The sequence below is a fragment of the Strongylocentrotus purpuratus genome, unplaced genomic scaffold (assembly GCF_000002235.5).
Source record: "Strongylocentrotus purpuratus isolate Spur 01 unplaced genomic scaffold, Spur_5.0 spur5_scaffold_6, whole genome shotgun sequence".
NCBI classification, from domain to species: Eukaryota; Metazoa; Echinodermata; class Echinoidea; order Camarodonta; family Strongylocentrotidae; genus Strongylocentrotus; species Strongylocentrotus purpuratus.
In genome coordinates this window covers 2873602-2896325 of record NW_022145612.1, presented here as the reverse complement: position 1 = coordinate 2896325, position 22724 = coordinate 2873602, and the positions used below count along the sequence as shown (strand labels likewise).

The 22724-nt window shown below is 36.2% G+C and overlaps 2 protein-coding genes across 5 annotated transcripts in view; one reads left to right on the top strand and one right to left on the bottom strand.

Moving 5' to 3' along the window:
• Positions 1-12065, top strand: LOC577649 (phospholipase A I). Of its 2 annotated transcripts, none has more exons than XM_777865.4 (8): positions 1-78; positions 3514-5159; positions 5538-5842; positions 6262-6528; positions 6971-7037; positions 7536-7727; positions 8414-8615; positions 9013-12065. In XM_777865.4, exons 2-8 carry the CDS (start codon positions 3660-3662, stop codon positions 9261-9263), a joined length of 2784 nt encoding a protein of 927 aa, XP_782958.1. In that variant the 5' UTR covers positions 1-78; positions 3514-3659; the 3' UTR covers positions 9264-12065. The 2 variants fall into 2 exon arrangements, with proteins under 2 accessions (XP_782958.1, XP_011683797.1); XM_011685495.2 differs by having other exon boundaries at positions 44-64.
• The window catches only part of LOC100889062, a 63109-nt gene continuing 52291 nt past the window's right edge, over positions 11907-22724 (bottom strand). For all 3 annotated transcript variants that reach the window (XM_030973396.1, XM_030973395.1, XM_030973397.1), the window contains 11 exons: positions 21587-21737; positions 20640-20770; positions 19905-20052; positions 18821-19093; positions 17795-18177; positions 16926-17154; positions 16277-16398; positions 15534-15717; positions 14732-14845; positions 14154-14321; positions 11907-13706 (listed from right to left, as the gene is read on the bottom strand). In XM_030973396.1, the coding sequence (XP_030829256.1) occupies positions 13681-13706; positions 14154-14321; positions 14732-14845; positions 15534-15717; positions 16277-16398; positions 16926-17154; positions 17795-18177; positions 18821-19093; positions 19905-20052; positions 20640-20770; positions 21587-21737 (1929 nt within the window). In that variant the 3' untranslated portion in view covers positions 11907-13680. The remainder of the gene's footprint in view (positions 13707-14153; positions 14322-14731; positions 14846-15533; positions 15718-16276; positions 16399-16925; positions 17155-17794; positions 18178-18820; positions 19094-19904; positions 20053-20639; positions 20771-21586; positions 21738-22724) is intronic.

Sequence of the window (22724 nt, the reverse complement as noted above, 5' to 3'; positions counted from 1 at the left end):
GATAATGCTACACACGTACACAATAACATTAGCGAGACATACGAAGCAATGCAAGCGAAAGGAGGTCAGTTGTAATTTGTAAGTATTTAGTGATCAGATATGATTCGATGTATTAGTAATGTCATAATTTTAATGTATTCATAATGTTTATATTTTTGTCTTCATCGGGCTACTGTTCACTGATGTTTTAGGTATGTGAATGATTTCGTACCAACGTTATCATTCATTCATTCAAATGAATTTGCAATTGCAGTGTGATGTGACTTTTGCGTGTTGACCGTGCCGTGGCTGCGTGTGTTAATTTTTTATGGTGCGTTTTGTTTTTGTAGTAGAAGGGGTGACCAAAGTTCGCTGACATTTTAGAACATATTACAAAATGTGATATTCGAACTAGGATTTCTCATATTCTACACAAATGTATTTATTTCAATTATTACCAAATGGATGGCAAAGTTATTTACTACAGATTAGTTCAACTAGAAAATTTATCGTCAAAGGATTTTGGAGATATCGCGATCTAAAAATTTGATGTCCGATCGTTTGTGCGCGCTGCATCTAAAAAAGTCATAAAAACAACGCACGGGGGTTTACAGTTGATTTATCAAAAAGTGTGATCCATCAAAAATAAGGTAATACTATCATAATTTGCAAGGCAAGATATCATACAATCAGTTAGTAACACTTTTTACTTACAATTTTGAGGGTCATGCAAAATATTTACCAATCATGCCAATGCAATGATTTGTGATGGCGTGGTACTTTCCATTTCAGGCGTGATAATAAAATTAATTTAATATACAAATAAAGCACGTTAGTGGTAAATGCAGTGCAGGCGAGGTTTCGGCGCGCGCTTGTTCAGAAACCTATCCAAAATTTGACCCATAACTCTGGCGTGGAGATACCCTACTAAAACATACCCAAAATGAAGTAAATATTCATTAAATGTCCAAATAAAGATCATGAGTTAATATACAAATGATGCATGCGCATGAGTTCATTATACGATCTATCCGCACTTGAGTTGAGGCTGTGTGTATCTATTGCACGAAGCCGTAAGGCTGAGTGTGATAGATACATGTACACACAGCATTAACGAGGGCGGATAGATTGTATAATAAACGAATGAAAACATGCATCATTTGTTTTATACAACGAAACTCCTAGATCCTTGTTATTTGATGTAAAAAGAATGAATTCAAGATTGTTTTGTGACAGTATATGGCTGACAAATAAATCTCAAGTTTAAATAAGTCTCAATTTAGTGCGCACACATAAGTATAGATATAGCAAGCGCACTTACCTCTGGACCCATTTACGCATAGTGCTGCGCAAGAATAGGCCCATGCACACGCATTATTACGCACTCTAACCTCTACGCGCACTACTGCGCGCTCTGAAAACGAGTTCAATAGTACTGGTAAATATTGCACTCCTTTTCATGAAAAGGCTCAGTAAATGAATCACACGTGACCGCGCATGACCAATCATTTGATTAGGATCTGGGAGTGAGTTGTATAAAAGTCGTTATTGTAACGAACCAGTTCGCCACAATTTCAGTTATCTTGCAGGAAACATGGAGGGCACAGTAAGCTTTTGGGGCGTAAGGGCTCAGAGCGCGATTACGGACGCACCATGCATAAAGCAGCTCTCGGAGACTATAAATAGCGATGTTGTGCGGGGAATTTGTTACTTCGACGCTGGCTCTCGTCGTTGTCAGATAGCGAACTCTCCGCTCCGCTCCAACTGAGCTAAAATAAGGAAAAGGTTTGGAAACGAGAAATAGAGTTCCTACAAAAGGCAATCCCTGCCTTTACTACTTGTTGAGATTAATCCAGGTAATCGGTGTCGGTGTTAACTATGATAGCGTGTTGGAGATGTTGATTTATGTTTGTATTATTAAAGTATACAGTTAAACAATCCATCGTTTCATAAAGTGTGATTAGTTGAGTCTCCATAGACTGACGTAATATAACCCTCTCATAGAGAATACACATCCACCTATCCAAAACACCTCTCATCTCCACACCCATATACTTTGGTAAAACAGAGCCACGTCTGGGCCTCTAAATTACAAGCCAAATAGAAACCGCTCGCATTAGTCAGGATGGCAAACTTTTTCGTCGGATGACGGTGATAGAGGCAAGGGACAGGCCAGCCCTCCAGCATCCAGGACCCGTTCTAGAATGGAGGGCCGTAACATTATGTTTATTACCTGTTTTGTGTCAATTGTCTTGTTATTTTTGGAGTATTTTTCGGGAAAACAATGATATTAGTATACACTTTTTCACAGGTTTCACGGCAAACCGCTGCACAATACAAGTGCATACCGATGGTGGGTTGCGGGCGGGCGCGCGCCTGTGAAGTTATCTATCGTAATGTCTCAGATCCTCATTACGGTAGATAACTTCACAAAGTTGTGAATTGGATGAAGTGAATTGGAGCCATATTCTTGAGCCTTTGTGTATAGTGACAATTAGTGTCAACCTCTGTTTTACTTCTCCTTAAGGGCTAGGTGATAAAATGAAATGTGATACTAATATCACCTCTACAATAGAATTAATTGGCACCCATATATGCCTTAATGAAGATTGAAGAGTGATGTAAACAAAACTAGTGCTGTAATCAAACGTTTAGCCGTCCGGTATCCGACCGCCCATGGCGGATTCCGTTTTCAATTGGACGGTTTCGTTTTCCCGTTTTTTGTTGTTGTTGTTTTTTTTTTAAATAATTTTTTTTTTTAATTTTTTTTATTTATTTTTTAAATTTTTTTTTTAAATAAATCGTTTAACCGAAAACCGTCCGGTTTTGACAGGCGGTTTAAACGGAATTAGAGATATCCGTGATGTTACAGCACTAAACAAAACCTAAAATGTGTTGTAATCACCCATTGAGGCCATTCTTAAATTTGTGACCACTTTTAAAGTGCTTTGTATGAGAAGAAAGGGAGTGTCCACTAGTGTGCAATGTTCGTTGGTATGGAAATGGGTTATATATATGAAATTTAGGTTTTATTTACATCCCTCTTTATGGGTGCCAATTAAGGCTACGTGATATCAATATCATATTTCGTATAATTACCTAGCCCTTTAGGCTAGTCCTTGTCAGATCTATAAACTAGGCTCAGCCAGGTAAACGCTGTAGTTCATTAGTCTTAGATATAAATTTCTAATGATTTCCCTAAGTGAAAGCATTGGGACTTCATTTATCAGTTTACCTCCTGCATATTGCTACTAACATTGTGCTTGCGTACATGTACTTCTCTTAGATAAAAAAAAAAAGGAATCGCTGCCCTCAACTAAAAAGGGTTCAAATCATGCCCAAATAATGTATCTCATTGCAGGACTTTCTAATTGTTGTGCTTCTAGAGTGATGCATTACAATCATATTCTTTACTGCAGATTTTGTAATTTCAGTGTCCAGTGATATGTAGCTAATATGTAAGAAATCAGAGTACATTTTTTCCTTTAAAAAAACCTTAAGTTTGTTAGTTTCTCTTACATTTTTCTCTTTCAGTACTTCTCCAAGATTTGCTTTGCATAACGAGTAACCAAAGCTGTGCAACTACACCATGCTGTAATCAAAGATACAAAATGAAGATATCCAAAAACTGAAATTCCTTCTAAAACTTTCACAAGTACAGTCACAAAAATATTGCAGCAATGGATATACAGAAGCCTGTTTTAATGGGTCGACTTATCATTTGGAGGCAGCTCGAAAATAACAACTGGCACAGGAGGAAACTCCATAAATGCTGCAAGGCCAAGTATAGGTCAGGCAAGGCTGCCATGCTGACAAGTGCTGCATACCTCAATATTGCCAGCGGCAGCAGTCTTCAGCATGGACACAAACAATTCACCTATATAAGTGCAAGATTCAAGTCTTCTAAATCACAGAAAGGTAATACTAGGAAGGAGAATGCCATGTCCTTGGCAAGCCTATATCATGCTGCTGGGTCTGTGAGCAACTCAGTACAGAGGAAGATTGTGGATGGAGTATTCACCCCTGTCCTCTTGTACAGTTACCAGATGTTACCCAAACTCTCTGCCAGAGATCACAAGGTGTTAAGTGAAAAGAGGGACGACCAAGAAAACCAGAATCTTCCACTTCAGAATGAGAAGATTGAAGTAAACCAAGTGCCAAATAGAGGAGATATTGAACACCACACAAAACCTCAAATTGCTACTCCTGCAAGTGTAGAGGAGAGACTAGATGAAAGAAAACCTGTGGAATTCCAGATTCCTGATTTAGAAAAGAAGGGTGCAACCTACTGGGTTGAGTTTCCGTCTCTGAAGAAGTATGCATCAGTTTCTGCTTTGACTGAAATGGGCCTTTCTGCTACACGTGTACTCCATCGGAAGAGGTTTGGAGATGCTGTAGCATCAGGGAACCAGCATGCAAACAACAAACCTATGCCAGAAAGCCAGCTTGATTCAGAGCATTATCAATCTGAGTCACACCCTTCAAATTCATCAGAGTGCATAACAGACACTAAAGATCCAAAACAGTTGAATTTAGATATTGCAAGATCTACCTCAAAAATGCAGGAAAATGTGCCACCAGCAGCTGAATTTGTGCCCGAAATTCCCCCTCTATCATCAAGTAATGCATATAACATCTTCAAAAAGTTGGGTTTTACATCATCATCATCTGCAGCTGTCAGTTCTCCATCAAATGATAGAGATCTAGAGAAAGATAAAGCTACTAGTAAGATTACTACGTCTAATAATCTTGAGAATCCCCACACATCGGTTGAATATAAGACAGACTCCTACACAACCCAAAGTGCATCATCTTCGAGTGTGCAGTCAGTAGAGACAGATGAAACAGCCAAGCAACAACAAGGCAATGCCTCCTATATTTACAACAACTACAACCTCAAGTACATTCAGATAAATCTCTTCAGCTCACCAAACTGGCTCCTCTCAAGTTGGAGAAAGGAGAAACCTGTCGTACCTCTATCTGCAAGCGATGAGAACACAGCATATTTTGATTCAGATATACCATTATTAGAGATGACAGATGCCTTGAATAGCAAAGATGCATCAGGAGTTCCTGGAGATAGCAAGAGTTATGCTGCTGTTGCAGACAAGATCAAGGAGGAGAGTGCAAAGCTAAAGGCAGCTGAGGCAGACAAGTCTGCAAGAAAGACAGTCAGACCAGTAAGTTTTCTTTCATTTTACTGTAAAGTGCAAATCTGTTAGGCCATTCATTCTTCATTCTTGAAAAAAAAAGGGATATTACTACTGGGCAAATCTGTAGCAGTTTTAAACCTGATCCGCCAAATGCTTTATAAGTAATTTTTGCAGTTTCTCTTCTTGATTTTTACAACCAACAGTGCATTTTAACACCACTTTTAATAATGGAAAAAAAGACAATGAGAAAGACAAACGAGTCTTGATTATTTTTTCTTGAAAGAAAATGTTTGGGACTAATGAGCATTTAAAATTATCAGAATTTGGAAAGCTATAAAGTGAATAAGCAATACAAAAGGTAAATATTTATTTTTTCATTCTGTATACCTTTGTCCCCCTCTATAGGTCATATCAAAAGCCAATGTAGATGCCAGGACCAAGTCTCTAGCCCTAGGAATCAACACTGCCACCTCCAATGCCTCCCGCCTCGTGAAGCTTGAGCGCCTATGCGATCACCTTGTCCAGTTCCCAGAGTCAAGGCAGGCTGCCATACAGGAGAGGCTAATACCAACACTCCTGAAGCACAAACAGAAGATCAAAGACACTGACATCCTTGCTCAAGTCCATCAGCTGCTTGCTCAGCTGGGGTACGCCTCACCGGTCAAAAACAGGGGCGTAAGGATTCTCTCTGTTGATGGTGGAGGCTCAAGGTATGGGGATACTTATCAAATCAAGATCAAAGTTCAAAATAACATTTTTAGCTGATACACACATGTACACAGTGCAATATAGAACACCACCCCTGCACAGTGATGGAAATGCTGTAGTACAGTAACAGCCCTGTCTCATTTCTCATTGGTCACACAGTTTGCTGGAGTCACCTTTAAGAGGTTGTATATATTGGATGTATTTCTCTTTAAGTCTCAGAAAAAATGGTAGAATTAGCATCCTTCATGTAGTAAAGTCAATTTATTGTTAAAATGGAAATAACCAATTATGGTCAAAATACAAAAATACTTGCATTGACCCAGCACTTTTATAGAAATACTTCTTTTTATGAATTCATTTGATTGCATTGTTAGCGATATTGAAATAATTTAAACATTTCTCACTTTCATTTTTTTTTCAGGGGTATCATTGCTATTGAGATCCTAAGAGAGCTAGAGAGACAGTCTGGCAAGCCTGTGCATGAGATGTTTGATTACATCATTGGTGTGAGCTCAGGTGCTGTCTTAGTCTACCTCCTAGCCTATGCCAAGGCCTCTCTGGATGTATGTGAACAGCTCTTTAAGGAGATGAGTGTAGAGGTCTTCAATAGGAACACACTACTTGGTACCAGCAAGCTGTTCTTTAGTCATGCCTTCTATGATACAGATGCTTGGATGAAAATCTTGAGGTAACGGCTCATCTGCAAAACCCAGTAGAATACTGTAAAAATATAAACTTACCCGGTATGTGCATATGAAATGTTTGCAAATTTCACGACTGATCCAGATTCACAAAAGTTTCTCAGCACTGAACTTTTGCAATGTGTAAAGGTTTCTTCTTATGAATGTTTCTGGTGTTGCAGCAATGTCAATTCTTGACAAGAATATAATTGTAAAGCTGTTTTAATATTTGTATGGTTTGTTGAAATGTTTTTCCATTTTTAATGTTTATGTGAATTGAATTTTTGTTCTCACTCATATTTGATCAAACAATATCAAAATAAAATTTCTGATACTTATATTGTGCAGTGCTTTTTAAAAATTACTGTAATATTAAGATTTTTTTTTCCGGAAGTGCTAACATTCACTCTCCTCAAATATTTTCTTTTTGTTTTTCTTCTCTTTGATCAGGAGCCACATGCAAGGTGTTGGACAAAGTCCAGCCATTGAAATGTCGCAGGATCCAAATTGTCCAAAGGTAGAGTTGAAAATAGACTTCACATATATTGATAGTAGTATACATGCATGTGGCGTATTGTATATATCTAAATTCTTCATGTTATATTGTCATAATGTTAAGACAAGTGAGTACCAAGTGTAGGAGATATTACTACTACCGGTAATCAGTTCTCATTTACTCTTTTACCATGTCTTGATTTTTGTTCAAACTTTTTGATGCAAATATTGCTAATATACCTATATTTTGCTGATATTGAAAAGTGAAGAAGATTATCTTATGTGAGATTCTTTCTAGTGCTCATAAAGAAAAAGAGTTATTGGCAAAATTCCTGAATGGACTAATTATTAGTTATTAAAAACATATAAAAAGGTTTTCACATTATAACACATGTGATCTAATAAATATCGTCATTTTAATTACAGCAATGGTTGAAACAGAAAGGAAAAGTTTAAGAGGACAATTAGAATGCATACTGTTGCGATTTTACCAATGGTATCTATTTGTGTGTTAATGTAGGTTGCTGCTCTAGCTACACTGATGAATGCAGGTCCCATCAAGAACTACCTCTTCCGTAACTACAACCCACCTCCCAACACCACATCCTTCTACCAAGGTTCATCCAAGTACCAGCTTTGTGAGGGGCTCAGAGCTTCCTCAGCAGCTCCTGGATACTTTGAAGAGTACAAACTTGATGACCATGTCTTTCAGGTAACACACTTATTCATAAATAATAATAATAATAATAATAATAATACATTTATATAGCGCAGCTTTTATACAAAATATATTCAGCTGTGCTGATACAAAATTGGCTGGAGTTTATGAAATATGTGTAAAGCAAGGTGTTTCAAATGGTGGATAGATTTAGTCTTTGATTTGTTGTTTGAAAGTCAGACGATAGCGTATGGACTGACTATGAGTATAGAGTAGATCCTGGGTGCTGGAGATTCAGCCTGTGAAAATGTTTGTTCTATGTAAGCTTTATCCAACTCTTATTGAACACCTATATATGCCCCTGGGCAATCATGCATTTTAGTTGGATAATTGTCTCGGAGGGATTGATTTGTAGAATATATTTTAAATTTCCTAGTTACAAAGCATTCAATTACGCAAATTGACTGGCTGGTGTGCAGGGTCACTCAAGTATATAATAACTTGTAGTCTTATATTTGCTACCAATCAAACTCTATTTGATCCTGAAGAACGGTGATAATAACATGTACTTAAAAAACAGTGTTCTGGGTTATTTGAGAGCAATTTGCTGTGGCCATTAGACGCTCTCAACGAGGCATCACTAAGAATATGCATGTAACATGGACATATACATGTACCAATTGTAACCATGTTTCTCAAGTACTAATTGAAACTACATGTATATGTGACTTTACCAACAGGATGGTGGTGTACTAACAAACAACCCAAGTGCTCTAGGCTTACATGAGAGCAAGCTTCTTTGGCCAGACACACCCATCCAGTGTGTGGTGTCACTAGGAACAGGGCGGTACGATCCTATGGAGGAAGGATTAGAGTTACCTGAGTACAGCAGTCTCAAGAAGAAGCTCTACCAGATCATGATCAGTGCTACAGACACAGAATGTGAGTCTAAGACAAATAGATATAATCAAATAGAGAAGGTCGTCCGTCTATAAAGGCCAAATTTCTTGTTTCTCTTCAAAAGATGCTTCTCATTTAAACACATTTCCAGAAACCATGAGTTTTCTAATTACATGGTGATATCATTAGTGCTATTCCTATACTGGTTCACCCCTCTTTTCTATAAATAAGATTTAGTCTTGTATGTGTCAGCTATCTTTTATGAAGAGGGAAACACATGTGTATACGTAGTTGGTGCACACTGATTTAATGTAATGATTGATTTCTTTTCAGTTGTTTACTTTTCAAATAAGCTTGCTATTGTTACATACTTACAAAAAGATGTATTTATATCTTGCTCAGTTTTAACTGTACTGTGGATATCTGTTTCTTTCTATAGCTGTGCACACAACCCTCCAAGACTTGCTCCCAGCAGGATCATACTTCCGTTTCAACACCCTCATGTCCGAAGACTTCCTACTGGATGAGAATCGTCCAGACAAGCTTGACCAGCTGCAGCAGGAGGCTCTAGACTTTGTATCCATCAATGAACTCAGGATCATGCAAGCGGCCGGAGTACTGACCAGGGAGAAGTCCAGTCTTCAGAAAGCAACGGATTGGGTCAAACTTCAGAAGGATATATACCGATGACCAGCTGCAGCACGAGGCGCTAGATTTTGCAGTGAGTTGAGAATCATGCAAGTGGCTGGAGTACTAAACATGAAGTTTCTTACATCACAGACATTGTTTAGCAGTTTGTGAGAGGTGCTTTATGTTTCAGAAGAGTGGTTGACTCTCGATGACTCAACAAGTTTATTAAATTTTCACCTCATGAAATTATTTCTGGTGTTAAATCATTGGAAGCTATTGCTTGACAAATTTGACAATCTTAATGATGAAGTTTACAATCAATGATTTTTCATAGATTTAGGAAATGAATGAGGTTTGTTAGAAATTTTCAATCTTTAAGGTGAATGAGGAGTGGACTTCTTTATTAAAAAATGATAAATGGGCTAGTGCTAATTTGTTGTAAGATGGTTTGGTGTAATTTGATACATGCTAATCCTCTGCACCAGTGACCTAATGTCATACCAGTGCAGACTCAGCAGCATCCACACTCCATGGAGAGCTTGTTTGAATTTCAGGGCATTTTACAAGGAATTTAGATGATGAATTAAGGCCATGTAAACATTACAGTATTACAATTTTCATTACATCACCATATACAGAGTTCTATATCCCTTTTACAACAAAAACAAATAATAGATAAAAAGTGAAAGTTTGTCGCTGTGCAACTCATGTAAGATTTCAGCTTTTCAAATGGTGTAAGTGCTTCATTTTGTGAACTCACTCTGCACCTGTTAATAATTCAGTTTGAAATCCAGTTGGTAATAAGATTACACAAAAGGCTAGTGTTTGAGATGAATTATTATGATGAATTGATATATAATTGATATGATCTATTGTGAATGTTGTGACATTTTGATTGAAAGAAAAAATCTTGACATTTATCATACTTTCTATTTGGTAAAGATTTTTTTTTGTGTGTAAAATAACCATTTCTGGTCTTCTTTATTTCCTCATAATAATATAATCATTTTCAAATTTTCAGCATTTGCCTCCATTTCTGGAGGGATTCTATTTTGTAAAGATAAAAATGTCTTTTTGTTCAGCTGTGGAGCGTAAAATTGGATTTGGCAAAAGAATAAATGCTAAGAAAGGCTATTTTATTTCCATGGACCATTAAGTACAGTATTACATTTTTTGAACCAATGCATACAGGTATGTTTAATACCTTCTTCAGTCCAATAACAATGTACAATCATTTTCCATTACTTATCACCTCTATTCCTCAACTGTGATTGTGGAATTTATAATGTTTCCACAGTCCAAATCACATTTGAGAGATATATCAGATTTGAAGTGTTCAGGTATGTCAAGTGCAATTGAGGAGTGTATATTTTCTTGTCATATGCTGCCATTTTTGAATTTCATTGCCATCCATATACAGCCTGTAAAGAAAAGTGGAGTATTCTAATCTAGTGTAGTCATAGTACATGTTCGAACCTGCTTTAGTAACCACCTGTCTACAAAGACCACATTTTTTGTTTCCCTTGAAAATGGTTTCTCATTAAAACATGTACTATAGGCACCCGTACATAAAAACCACCTGCCTATAAAGACACCTTTCTTGTCTCCCTTGGGTGGTCTTTATAGACAGGTTTCACTGTATTATATTAGTCTGGAAATGCCTTTTTTCATGGAGATACCGTTACATAATGCTGCAATGGGTTTGCAATAGATGTTAAAAAGATGAAATGAGACTTCGGTGGTAAGCGCTTCATACAGCCTGTAAGCAACGTTTTTATTATTATTATTATATTGTGTGTTTGGAGCTGGAAGGGCATGAATGCACTCTATGTTAAAGTACCGGTATACGTATATGAATTAACAGTAATACCCACCTGACACCAAACGGATGATTTGTGTATTGGAAATTGTTATTTCCCCCCCCCCCCAAGACATTTATTTTTGCTGGTCACAACTGTGTCTTTAAATGCATGTTTATACATGTAGAAACTGCAATCATGCATGCACATATAGAAGCTGCAATCATGCATGTTATTATATTACTTCAATTTTATTACAAAGGTTTGGATGGTGCGTCTTTCCCAAATCCATTTCATATTATTTTTATGACTGTAGAATATGGGAGTTAGATTTCCTATTTAAACTGTGTACGTATGTATGTGTCCATGTATTATTTGTGTAAATGTAAACAATATGCATATTTGTAAATTGTACATGTGGAGATTAATGAGTGACTTCTTATTCAACGTTTTGTGTGTGAACACATGTAACTGAGTATTAAACTGATGCATACAATTTAAAAAATTAATGATCTATCAGGAACCAAGATTTCTCCTTTAATTTGAAATATATTTTTTGAAATTTTACCAGGAGGAAAAATACGATCTTAAGTACAGTGAAGAATGTTTTATTTTTTAATTTGCACATGCTGTGTACAATCTGTATTAAGTGAACATAAAAGAAAAGGAATATTTTTCATTACGTTGGTAAGTTTACAAATTGAACCATGGGGTAGTTTTGAGGTATAGTACTTCCTGATGACATTTTTGCAATTCATCTGACTTCATATCAGTTATTCTGTTTTAGATACTACATATCAGATTAAGCTACTGATCTACTTATAAGGGCAAATAAATATAGATAATTCATGACAAAATGTAGTACTTCAAACAAACAAACAAACAGAGTTCAATGTGTTGAAGATGAATTTCAAAAATATACATTTTATTGTGTTACATAATCTATAAGATTAAGAACAATAATACAAGTTTATGTATTGTTCTATGTACAGTAATTAAAACTCTTGTAAAAATGAATATAGGATGTTGAATCAAACATATAAAATATGATCATTATAATTGACATCCTTGTCCTTTACTTTATTATTCTGACTTGCTTGATGCACAATGAGTGATGCCATTTATGTGACAGTGCAGTGTGTATAGTACATGGGTAAACATAGCTTACCAGTGGTCCTTTGTTTTGATGCTGAGTAAACAATAAGCAAAGACATTTCAACAACTTTCTTGACAGAATCCAAAATGTCACAAATCATTATTTTGGTATCACATAATTTGCATGAGAACTTGGCACTTTTAATTTTAAAGTTCTTGCATTAAATATAGATTATAAAATCTGCTGCAGACATGTAAATATTAAACAGTGATTACAAAGTATTACAAAGAAACATTTCTGTAGAATCTCAAAGACATTCATAAGTGCCTTTTTTGTTTACCAGTGTAACAGGAGCAAGACAAAGCTTGATTATTACCAATCTTGACATGTACCATCAATGGGTGGTATTCATTCTAAAATTCAAATTACAAGGCAACACATACTTCTTTGTAGCTTGACTTGATTTTTTAAACAAATAATGTATCATTTTACCTGAAGAAAAAGCAGTTCATAACATTTAATGATTTGTATGTTCCCTAAACAGAATATAGAAAGTTTAAGATTCAAGTGTATTCTGTACTGCATTTGTCCAAGTCTAACATGACTGAAAGAAATACTGCCAAACCAGAAACCATCACATACAAGAAACATTTTAGCAAATTTCATGAGTGGTCCTCATTTACTAAAGTCTGAAATTGCCAAAAATTCCTGGTTGAAAGCAGCCATTGCAAAAAAAAGGAATTGTGAAAGTTTTGGGTTTTACAGTAGTATAATTCAGTTTGTAAGAGCTAAATTGGAACACATTAATCCATTGACTATAGAATTATCACATTCCCATAGGCTTAATACAGAAATAACCTAATTCATGTAGGTATTAATGGTTAAATTTTGTGTGAATTTAAGTCAATTTTCACGCTACTCCAAGCAAAATAGAACTATGTACACAGATTTTAGTGACCAAAGAATCTATCGGGCGACACATTGAAAAAAATTCACATTAGCTTTAAAAATAATCATGTACAATCATAGAAATACATTTTAAATGCCTCAAATTGAATAAAAACAATAAGATAAATAAATGTAATGAATATTTTTATTCCAACTCCTCTTCCCTGAAATAATGTTGATGTTCATTACAGGCCACTTCATCAAAGAAAATTACCATTAGGAATGAAATATGATTTTGTATAGTTCAGAGCATAAAGTGAACTTTTCCTTCCAAAATCCTATGTACACCCTTAAAACTGGACATGAGATGATGGCCATATTATTGACTTTGAAACACATTTCTATTCAAGAAAGGTGAAAGGATCCATCTGGATCGAAAGGCTGAAGTCTTCACTGAATATGGACTCTGGCTATTCACTATCACATATCATCATTCCAGTGATCTCAAGACTGCTGGTAAAGTATCACTCAGCCTGAGAAATGCAATAGGAATGGACGACAGCTAGCCCACTCAATGTGAAGGTTGCTAGAAGCCTAGATGGCATGTTATGTACAATGTCCGTAGACGGTGATGATAAATAGGCACGTGGCTGAGTCGTCGTATATTCAAGCATGAGCACTGTTGCTAGGTGACTCATTGGTGGTGGGATCGCTTTGATTCTGAGAAAGCAAGGACACAACAAGAACACATGAAACATTAGAATGTAATATTCACAGTACAGATGAACATTTCAAAAACATAAAAGTATTGCATGGGTAAGTTCATATCACTTCTGATTTCCTCATAGGTATCAAAAGAAATATCTTCTCCACTCTGATGCTCAACAATGACAAATCAACAAAAACATCCCAATATACAAGTAAATACATAAAATGTGAAGAGCAAATATTATTCTTTCCGTTTAAAATCATTGTCAGTAATTTATAATTGAAAAGTAGCTCACTGATGAAAAATCAAGTATTGCTTCCTCAGTGAGAAGATGTTTAATTAACAACCCACATTTGATGGCAATTTCTACATTATTTGGTCATGTATGGAATACCTAATGATCAAACACCTTGGAGTTGCCCAGATATGCCTTTGGTATATAGACAGCAAATACTCACTGCTTGGTTTAGTATTGATGTCCATTGACATTGGCTCTCCTCGACCTCCCTCGTTGAATGCAGCTATCGTCACATGATAAGCCGACCCTGGGGTCAAACCTCCGATCTTGAGACTGTTTTCTATGGGATTATCCAATCTCTCCTCAACAGTCATCGCATCACTAGTAGCTGAAAGGTGAGAATCAACGAGGAGAAATATGTCAATTTCACTTTGAAAGGGCTTTAAATGAGCATGAACTTTATTCTCAATATCATGATCCTCAACTGCAGGTGCAGTATCAACATCAGCATTATTATCATCATCATCGACATCATTGTCATCATCATCATCGACATCATTGTCATCACCATCATTATCATCGTCGTCATCATCATGAAAAGAGGGATACATATGTAATCGTAAATGTGCTTGGAAAAAAGTATATACAAGCTCAATTGTACCTCTATACAACTATGTGGAAGACTTCAGCATTTTGGTAATACCACTGATCTTAGGAATTATCAGAGGGAGGAGGAATAAGGAAAAAGGATGAGGAGGAAAAAGGAGATAAACAATATCCAATAATTGGCAGACTCACTTGATTGATAGATGATAACATAACCCTGTATCTCTCCAATCTCTGGTGGTTCCCATTTGATGAGCATTGTCCTAGCCCATGTTCTCACCTTCATCTTACGCACTGCAGAGGGCACTGGCAACAAACACATCAAGAAAAACATTTCAATCAAATTGTGCAAACATCACTCTACAGTATTATTGGCACCAAAATAGCTCAGAAATCCCACACTGAAATCAGATATTGCTATTTAAAAAGAAAAGGAGAGAAATAAAGATAATCTTAGCATAGAGTCAGCAAGTATCGCATTGTTTCTCATCCATTTAGAGATTGCAAAATGCCTTAAAATATATAAGGCAATCAAAATTATTAAACATGATTATGAGCATTTTTAGTCTTGATTTTTAAATAATAGATATGTATACAATTACAGTAAACTAATTAATTAATCTGTAGCTCTTGGTTCATGTACATGTACACACCTATCCTAACATTATAAAGTAAAGCAATAATTCTTAAAGTATTTTTTACCAAAGACATTTTATTAGAGGTTCCATACCCTTTTATGCCCAGGACAGTGGGAAAAAAGAGGCTACCTGCGCATTCACATGTCTTGCTGATACAAAAAAAAAATCAGCATTACAACTTGGTTGCACCACACTTGCTCTTGCAACAATTTCCTACACCAACCAAACTTCAACCCTGGACCCACCACTATACTCAACTTTAACCCAAAACTAATATAAAACCCAAGTATGACGACAACCCCAACCTCTAATGATATAAAGAGCGAAGCGTTTTGCCAAGTCTCCTTAAAACTTACAATCTTTGGGAACGGTTATTGTAACAGGCATGGAGCTGAATCCCTCACCACCCTCTCCATTGGCTATCACAGTCACTCTGTATGTGTTGCCTCGCTGTAGACCTGCTATCTCACAGTTTGAGGTGGTCGACAGGCAGCTCTCTGGTCTAGCTCCAAACACAGCTTCTGATGCTTGGACTACTACCTGTAGTATGTCACAGGGTGGATAGACATAGAGAGAGAGAGAGAGAGAGAGAGAGAGAGAGAGAGAGAGAGAGAGAGAGAAGAGAGTGTGAGAGAGACAGAGAGACAGACAAAGAGAGAGAAAAGAAAGAAGAGTGAGAAAAAGAAAGAGGGACAAGAGAGAGAAGCAAAGACAGGAATAAAGAGAGGACAATTACTAATGGATATCATAAATATATAATAACGTGCATCAAATAATTTTTTATGCATATAAAATGAACTGATGAACATGGACAAAGATAGAGGGAAAAGGGGATACTATGACCAGATAGAATAACATAGAAATGTTAAAAGAATACAATTAGGAATTTGAAAACAGAAAGGCTAAATCATCCGGATCTATTAATGCACTGGAGATGATTTTAAGTCTGTTCAATCCGTTCAATCCAAGTTTCTGCCATCAACAATGTACATGAATTAGAAACACCCTTTCTATTTCTCTTCACCTTTCATACAATACAAGAGACTTTCATAAACATGTTTTACTGTTGAAGATGGATGATACAAGCATGATTGCTTACCCTGTATCCATACACATTCCCATAGGATGGTCTTTGAGGCACAGGAGTCCATGATACATTGATAGAGGTTGGTGTGATCATCTCCACCATGACACTGGTAGGAGCATCGGGAAGAGCCAAACCTGCATTCAAACAAGATCACTTGGGTGAGTCAAAGGTATGTACCATATGCTACATAGTACTATTGAAAAGTATCATGGAATTGTGAACAGAAATTGACATAAAAATATGGCTTTATTCAATATTTATAACAGGCCAACAGCTTGATAAAGTCATCAGAAGTACTTAAGTCTTAGATGTGGTTTGTAATGTATGGGACAAACTAGTATGGACTTACCCATAAATTTAGTCTACAGAGCTCAGATCAAACTCCTATGAGCCATAAAAAGAAGTTATTATTGGGATATTTTTCCTTCAAATATTTGTTAAAATATATCTTGGTCATTTTTGCCAAAATCTTATGAATACCTTTTCACAGAAGCAAATGATTAACCATTAACAGTAATATCATCACCTGGGCCCCTCAAAAAAGTTTTCCAACCAGCCTATCCAAATATTGGAGGTTATATTTTGCTTTCTCCACATTGTTAAACATTACATTTACACAGAGCACACACAGCACAAAAAGCCTAGCCAAGAATCATCTTACCCATCTCCTCAATACCAGCAGCGACAATCTCTGGTATAGGACCCAGTCCGATATCATTACCGGCCTGAATCATGATCTCATATGGCATGAGAGAAGGATCAACGTCTAGTAGGATGTTAGGTGGGCGGAAATAATCCACGGTCACCATGGATCCAAAGCGCTGGTTTGCACCACGTAAATCTATGATGTAGTAGAACCCTGGACCATTCCATTCAGATTTTCTCAGAGGCTGTATGAAAAGAATTAAACAACACAGAAAGTGTACAGCTACAATGTATAAAATCAACGTTAACATTTTTTACTGATATTAACAGTTATGTTATGAAGAAAATAGAAAATACCATCAAACACCACGCATGGAATTTTGACTTGGATTCCTATTCTATACAAGGGTGTACAGGAGCTTCGACTAATCTACTCCACAGGTTGCTTTTATGTTAATTGAGAATATATTTAGACTGGCAAAATGTCTTTTCAGAAGTAACATTCAAAACTCACGTTTTAAAAACAATATTACCTCAAGGATTATGACAAAGTAATATCAAACTAGCCGCTGACAGGAGAGGATACAGAAAGAATACAAAAAGGTGCATGAGGATTAACTTGAATGCAAAAAACAGGGGGAAAACAAATCTGTAAGAATGTGGGAGCCATACGATAAGCTACCGTATGCATTTTGTTTTCATCAGTTATAAAGTCTTTTAATTCAGTGATCTATGCAAAAGTTTTTTTGGGGCAAAGCTCAATGATTGCTCAGTCACACCAGAAGCTGTAAGCAGGTCATGTTACAGGGATTTGTGGGGTGAATATTTTATGGACCTAGCTGTGTAGCTTATTGACCATCAGCCATTAATATGCCTAGCTCTCACCTCCCAAGTAACGTTGATCTTACTGCCTCCATCCAACACTTCAGTCATCACCCCTGATGGATTGCGGGTCGGTGCAGTGGGTCTCACATAGATAGGATCGGACGCCTCGCTTGGCTCAGACATTCCAAACTCATTCTCCGCCTTGGCTCTGACATAGTAACCCCAGAACGGGGGTATTGTAACCGTGGTGGCGACCTGGGTGGTGTTACCAGGAGCAATGGTTTTCACGTCCTGCCATGGGACCTCAGCTTCAGGGCTGCTGTATTCAATGATGTATGATGAGATGGGAGAGTTGCCATCAAATGGAGCATCAAAGAACACAGTCACCTCTGACCCATCTTGACTGGTATTGGTCTTTATGTTAGATGGCGTATCTGGTAGAGCTGTCAAGGAGATATATATATTAATAATAAAAGAAGATACTCAATTTTACAATTTTAAAGTACAATAATGAAGATAATGAAACAAACTTTTTTAAAGACTAGTCATAAATGAACTTCAAAGTTTTTAATATCAACTCATGCTGCTTATTACATTATTAAATTTGGTACAACATTTGTCCAACAGGAGCCAATTTCACAACAAGGCAATCTGTTTCAGAAATTGAAACAGCCAATTTTAGTCTTACCTCTGTACCAAATGCTTGGGTTTGGAGGGATTTGAAAGAAGTTACCCAAAATATGCAGACTTTATTAAACATGTTGACATATATTACTCAAAACAAGTATCTGCAGTGAGTATAGTAGCAGGATAACATGACTAGCTTGATGTTTGACATCACAAAGTACTGAACAAACAACAGCTGCTTTACATGTACATTAATTTGCTTTTTTTTAACATGTACAAACTATTGCATATCCTTTTTAAGACAGGTACAGTAAAGAATCATGAAATAAATATAAAAATATTAAATTATATTTTTGCTGTACTAGACTTCTCTAGAATTCTCTGAGAATTCTCTAAAACCCATTACCAATGAAATGATTATGCATATACATCCTTACAAAGAATTAAATAGAAACTTACTTTGAATGACCACTTGAACCAAATCACTGTCCGAATCAAGGGCTGTTTCTGCGATGCATCGATACTGCCCTCTGTCACTCCACACCACTGTCTCTATGAGTAGGGAGTAGTCTTGTAGAGTCTGATTGATATAGTGCTCATAGATGACTTCATCATTACGAGTCCAGTACACTCTTAGGAGTGGATGATCATGTGTGACTGTACAGGGGAGAGTGATCTCAGAGCCTAGTATGGTCAGGATCCCCATTGGCTCTACACTCACTTCAAGGGGCTCTGCAAAACATGAAGAAGATGAATTATATGTGATTTCACATTTGTATCTATCAAATTTGTGTATTAAGAGCAATGTACATGCAGAGCTGCCAACCATTCCGTTTTTGCCGGAATTACTCCGTTTTTTCCTCCTAATTACGGTATTACGTTTTTTCTTCATAAAATATGTTTTTTTATTAATTTTTTTTTTTTTTATTAATTTTTTTTTTTTTTTTTTTTTTTTTTTTTTACATAGCGTACGTCAAACAACTACCCTAAAATGGTGATTCGATCACAAATTCAATAGAAAACTAATTTTATAAAATTTATATAAATAAAATGCCGATAATACCAAAATAACCACCAAAAAAATTCCTGCTTGTATGGAAAAAACAGCATGATGAATGAACATTTCTGCATTGGAAGTGTGTCGCGCGTGGTTATAAGTTTTGTTTTTATGAATTCCTTTTTTTTGCCATCATGATTCCTTTTGTTGGTCGCACAAGGTTGGCAGCTCTGTACATGTCGTTCCTTTGCCACATATGCAATTTTGCATTAAATAATAGGCACCAACTAACAGAAGGGTTGTTTAGTGCAACACATAGCTTAGCAAAGTTATCAATTTCCCATCTTAATTTGCTTCATGACAACCCTTGTAATATTGGTATAGACTAATGTTACCCTGGAAATAGTAAAACAATCTTGAAGCTTTTGGTATATATATCTTGTGATGAATACAATGTGGCCAAGGAAGATTATCTGTGTGGCATATAAAGAGTTGATGAATTACATTTTTCAAACTGGAACTGGGTAACTGGTTGGAGTATAATACCTCTGATATTAACTTGGCTGTTGGCTGTCTTGACATTATGAAGCCCATTTGATATGATGCATTGGTAGAGACCAGAATGAGACTCATCAGCAACAGGTATGATGATGGAATTATTCTCTGCCATGTAGATATCAACTCCATAATCAATCTACAAGTAAAGATAATACAAAATAAATTTCAAAACAATAACAGATGAAAATGAGATAGCAATACCATGAAGATATAATGAATAATGTCAAAATTGCAATTGTCGTTCACCCTTTTCATGCATTCTCATCTATAACTGTTTCTTCTGTTTTCATCTAATTCAAGTATTCCATAATTGTTTCTCTCCAGGTAAGTGTGATATCATAACACCTTGTATATGACAATATGAGATATTTCCTTCAAAAATTAGATGCACATATGGTGTGTGTGTGTTCCTTTAAAATGATGTCTTCATCCATATCTGTCTTTCTCTTGTCCCCAGGACACAGTATATCCATTCCAATAGGCCATTTTCATATTGTAACCAAAACTAATGCATACGTCTTGGTGAAGTGCCTCGTTACAAATCATTTCATTCACTTGTTACGAATAATAGTATTTCAATAGTCAGACTTCAAATTGCAAACATTAGTTATTGCTAGGTCGGACAAAAATTACGACTTGCCCTAACAAAATGAAATATTGTAACATATGAATGAGATAATTTGTAGTGAGGCACTTATTAATCAGAACCAAGTGTGAACTTACTACATTATTCTGGAACCTCCATGTGAGGGTTGCCTGAGGGAATCCACCAGCCTGACATGGCAACACTATACTCTCACCTATTAACACATCTACTAGAGCTGGGGGTGTGGCAGTGAAGACTAGCATGGGAGCTATCAAAACATTGAGAATGAAACAAGCATAACAACTATATAACCTTGCAACATTGATATAGTATCTCACTACCCAATACATTACATGTACGGGTAGAGAGAAATACAAGTGTTTGTGTATCACGATAAAAGTATTGCAAAGTTATCTCATAATCTTAAGACTTCCAACACTTTTGTTGTTGATTTTGAAAATGTCTGCCTTGCAGTGTTCATAGTCCTCATATAACAAATTCATTATTTGGTGTACATTTTAACAAAAAGATTGTGGGAGGGTCAGGGATAACATTTCAGAATGCAGAAGTTTTTGAAACCTATAACCAAATTGCAGTAAGGAGCATACAACCTCATAATACAAGTATTTCATTCTTGTCTTCATTCAAAATATATGCAAATGTATCTTTTTCATAAGGAGAAGGAGAAGATTATATTGGAAAGCTTAAAAAAAAAATCCCTCCTTTATTTCAATGGTATCGTAAGAGGGATAGCACAAATGTACATTTTACCACTATAAATATACTTCTTAATCATTGATGTACCACCAGCACAAATAATAATAGGTACAGATGGTAAACTGTAAAAGCTACATAGCACGTCCCATTTCTACTCTTACAACACTCCTTAAACTACAAATCACATGTTTGCAACAGTATCAGGTTTCAGATTTCAGACTTTCAGCTTATTATCATAACTAAGGAGTTTTCTTGAAAATTTTCTTTTAGAAAGACAATATGGCACATGCACATTCAGAGAAAGAGGTATACAGAAATGACCAATGCGTTTTTGAAAACATCAACGACTATAAGTGTAAGTACGCACCTACGACAGCGACATGACTGGTTGCAGTCTGGTCCTCACCAGTGACATCATTGGAGATCCTACACTGGTACATCCCTGTGTTAGAAAGGTCTACAGGATCTATCACCAACTGACCATCATTATCAACCTCTACTTGATCGGTCCGTACCACCTGAAAACAAACATGTTCATGTCATTCATTGCGTCTTCAAAGAAAAGGATTTGCATTTCAAGAGTACACATTGTTCAATTGACAGTTCAGTACAGGTGATCATGTACACATTTCCCAGCATCTTATGAAAACAAATTAGATTCCCTGACTTTTCAGTGATGACGTTTCCAAATTAGAGGTTTGAGGTAGTATTTTGACTAGTATAAAGTTGGACCATGTGTCTTTGATAGTCATTATAGTTCTTTGTTTTTTAATAGAGTTTCACAAAGTTACATACCTGCCAACATTTGAAAATAAGAATTAGACATTTTTAGCACGATATGCCTTTAAAAATAAGAAGTCGCACTTGCAGCAGCAGTGTAACTGGCAATACGTGGTAAATCTGTACCAAAAAGCGAATATAAATTTGCTGCTCGATCATGCAGCCATTCAACGCACGCAATACGTGAACTCTTAAATTGCTGCACTTGATAATACAAGCTTAATTTGGCTTTAGCACCCTGAATTGAAAAAAGGGGGGGGAAGGGGGAGGAAGAAAAGGAGAGGGGAAAAGATTGAAAATAATGAATATTCCGGATTATTTGGAAGGGTTGGCAGGTATGACAATATAGAAAAATATACGCATGTATGCCGGGGACCCCCTGGAAATAATCTCTCTAGCTTTCATGGGTTATCCTGTTCAAGCTGACTTAATTTTGATCTGTTATTCTTTTATATTGTTGTATGTTGAGGCTTGGCGAAAAAAATGAATCAATCAATCAATTTCAAGCTAAGACCTTAGATTTTGTGATCGTTTTATGATATTTGTTTGTGGAAAAATGTGTAATTGTAGAATTCTAGTCTAAATATTCAAACAACACAGAGTTTACAGAGAATTTTGTGTTAGAGTTAAAGGGGAATTAACCTGTCGACTATGAAGCATTATCATATGAGGGGGAAGGATTGGGGAGTCCTAAAAATAATGTCGATAATCTTTCTTTCTTGAGT

Bases quoted from the DNA above. Each gene is read 5' to 3' on its own strand.
- LOC577649 (XM_777865.4), top strand. From the start codon at position 3,660: ATGGATATACAGAAGCCTGTTTTAATGGGTCGACTTATCATTTGGAGG. The intron at 5,160-5,537 runs GTAAGTTTTCTT...CCCCCTCTATAG, and splicing joins CAAGAAAGACAGTCAGACCA to GTCATATCAAAAGCCAATGT. The intron at 8,616-9,012 runs GTGAGTCTAAGA...TTCTTTCTATAG, and splicing joins CAGTGCTACAGACACAGAAT to CTGTGCACACAACCCTCCAA.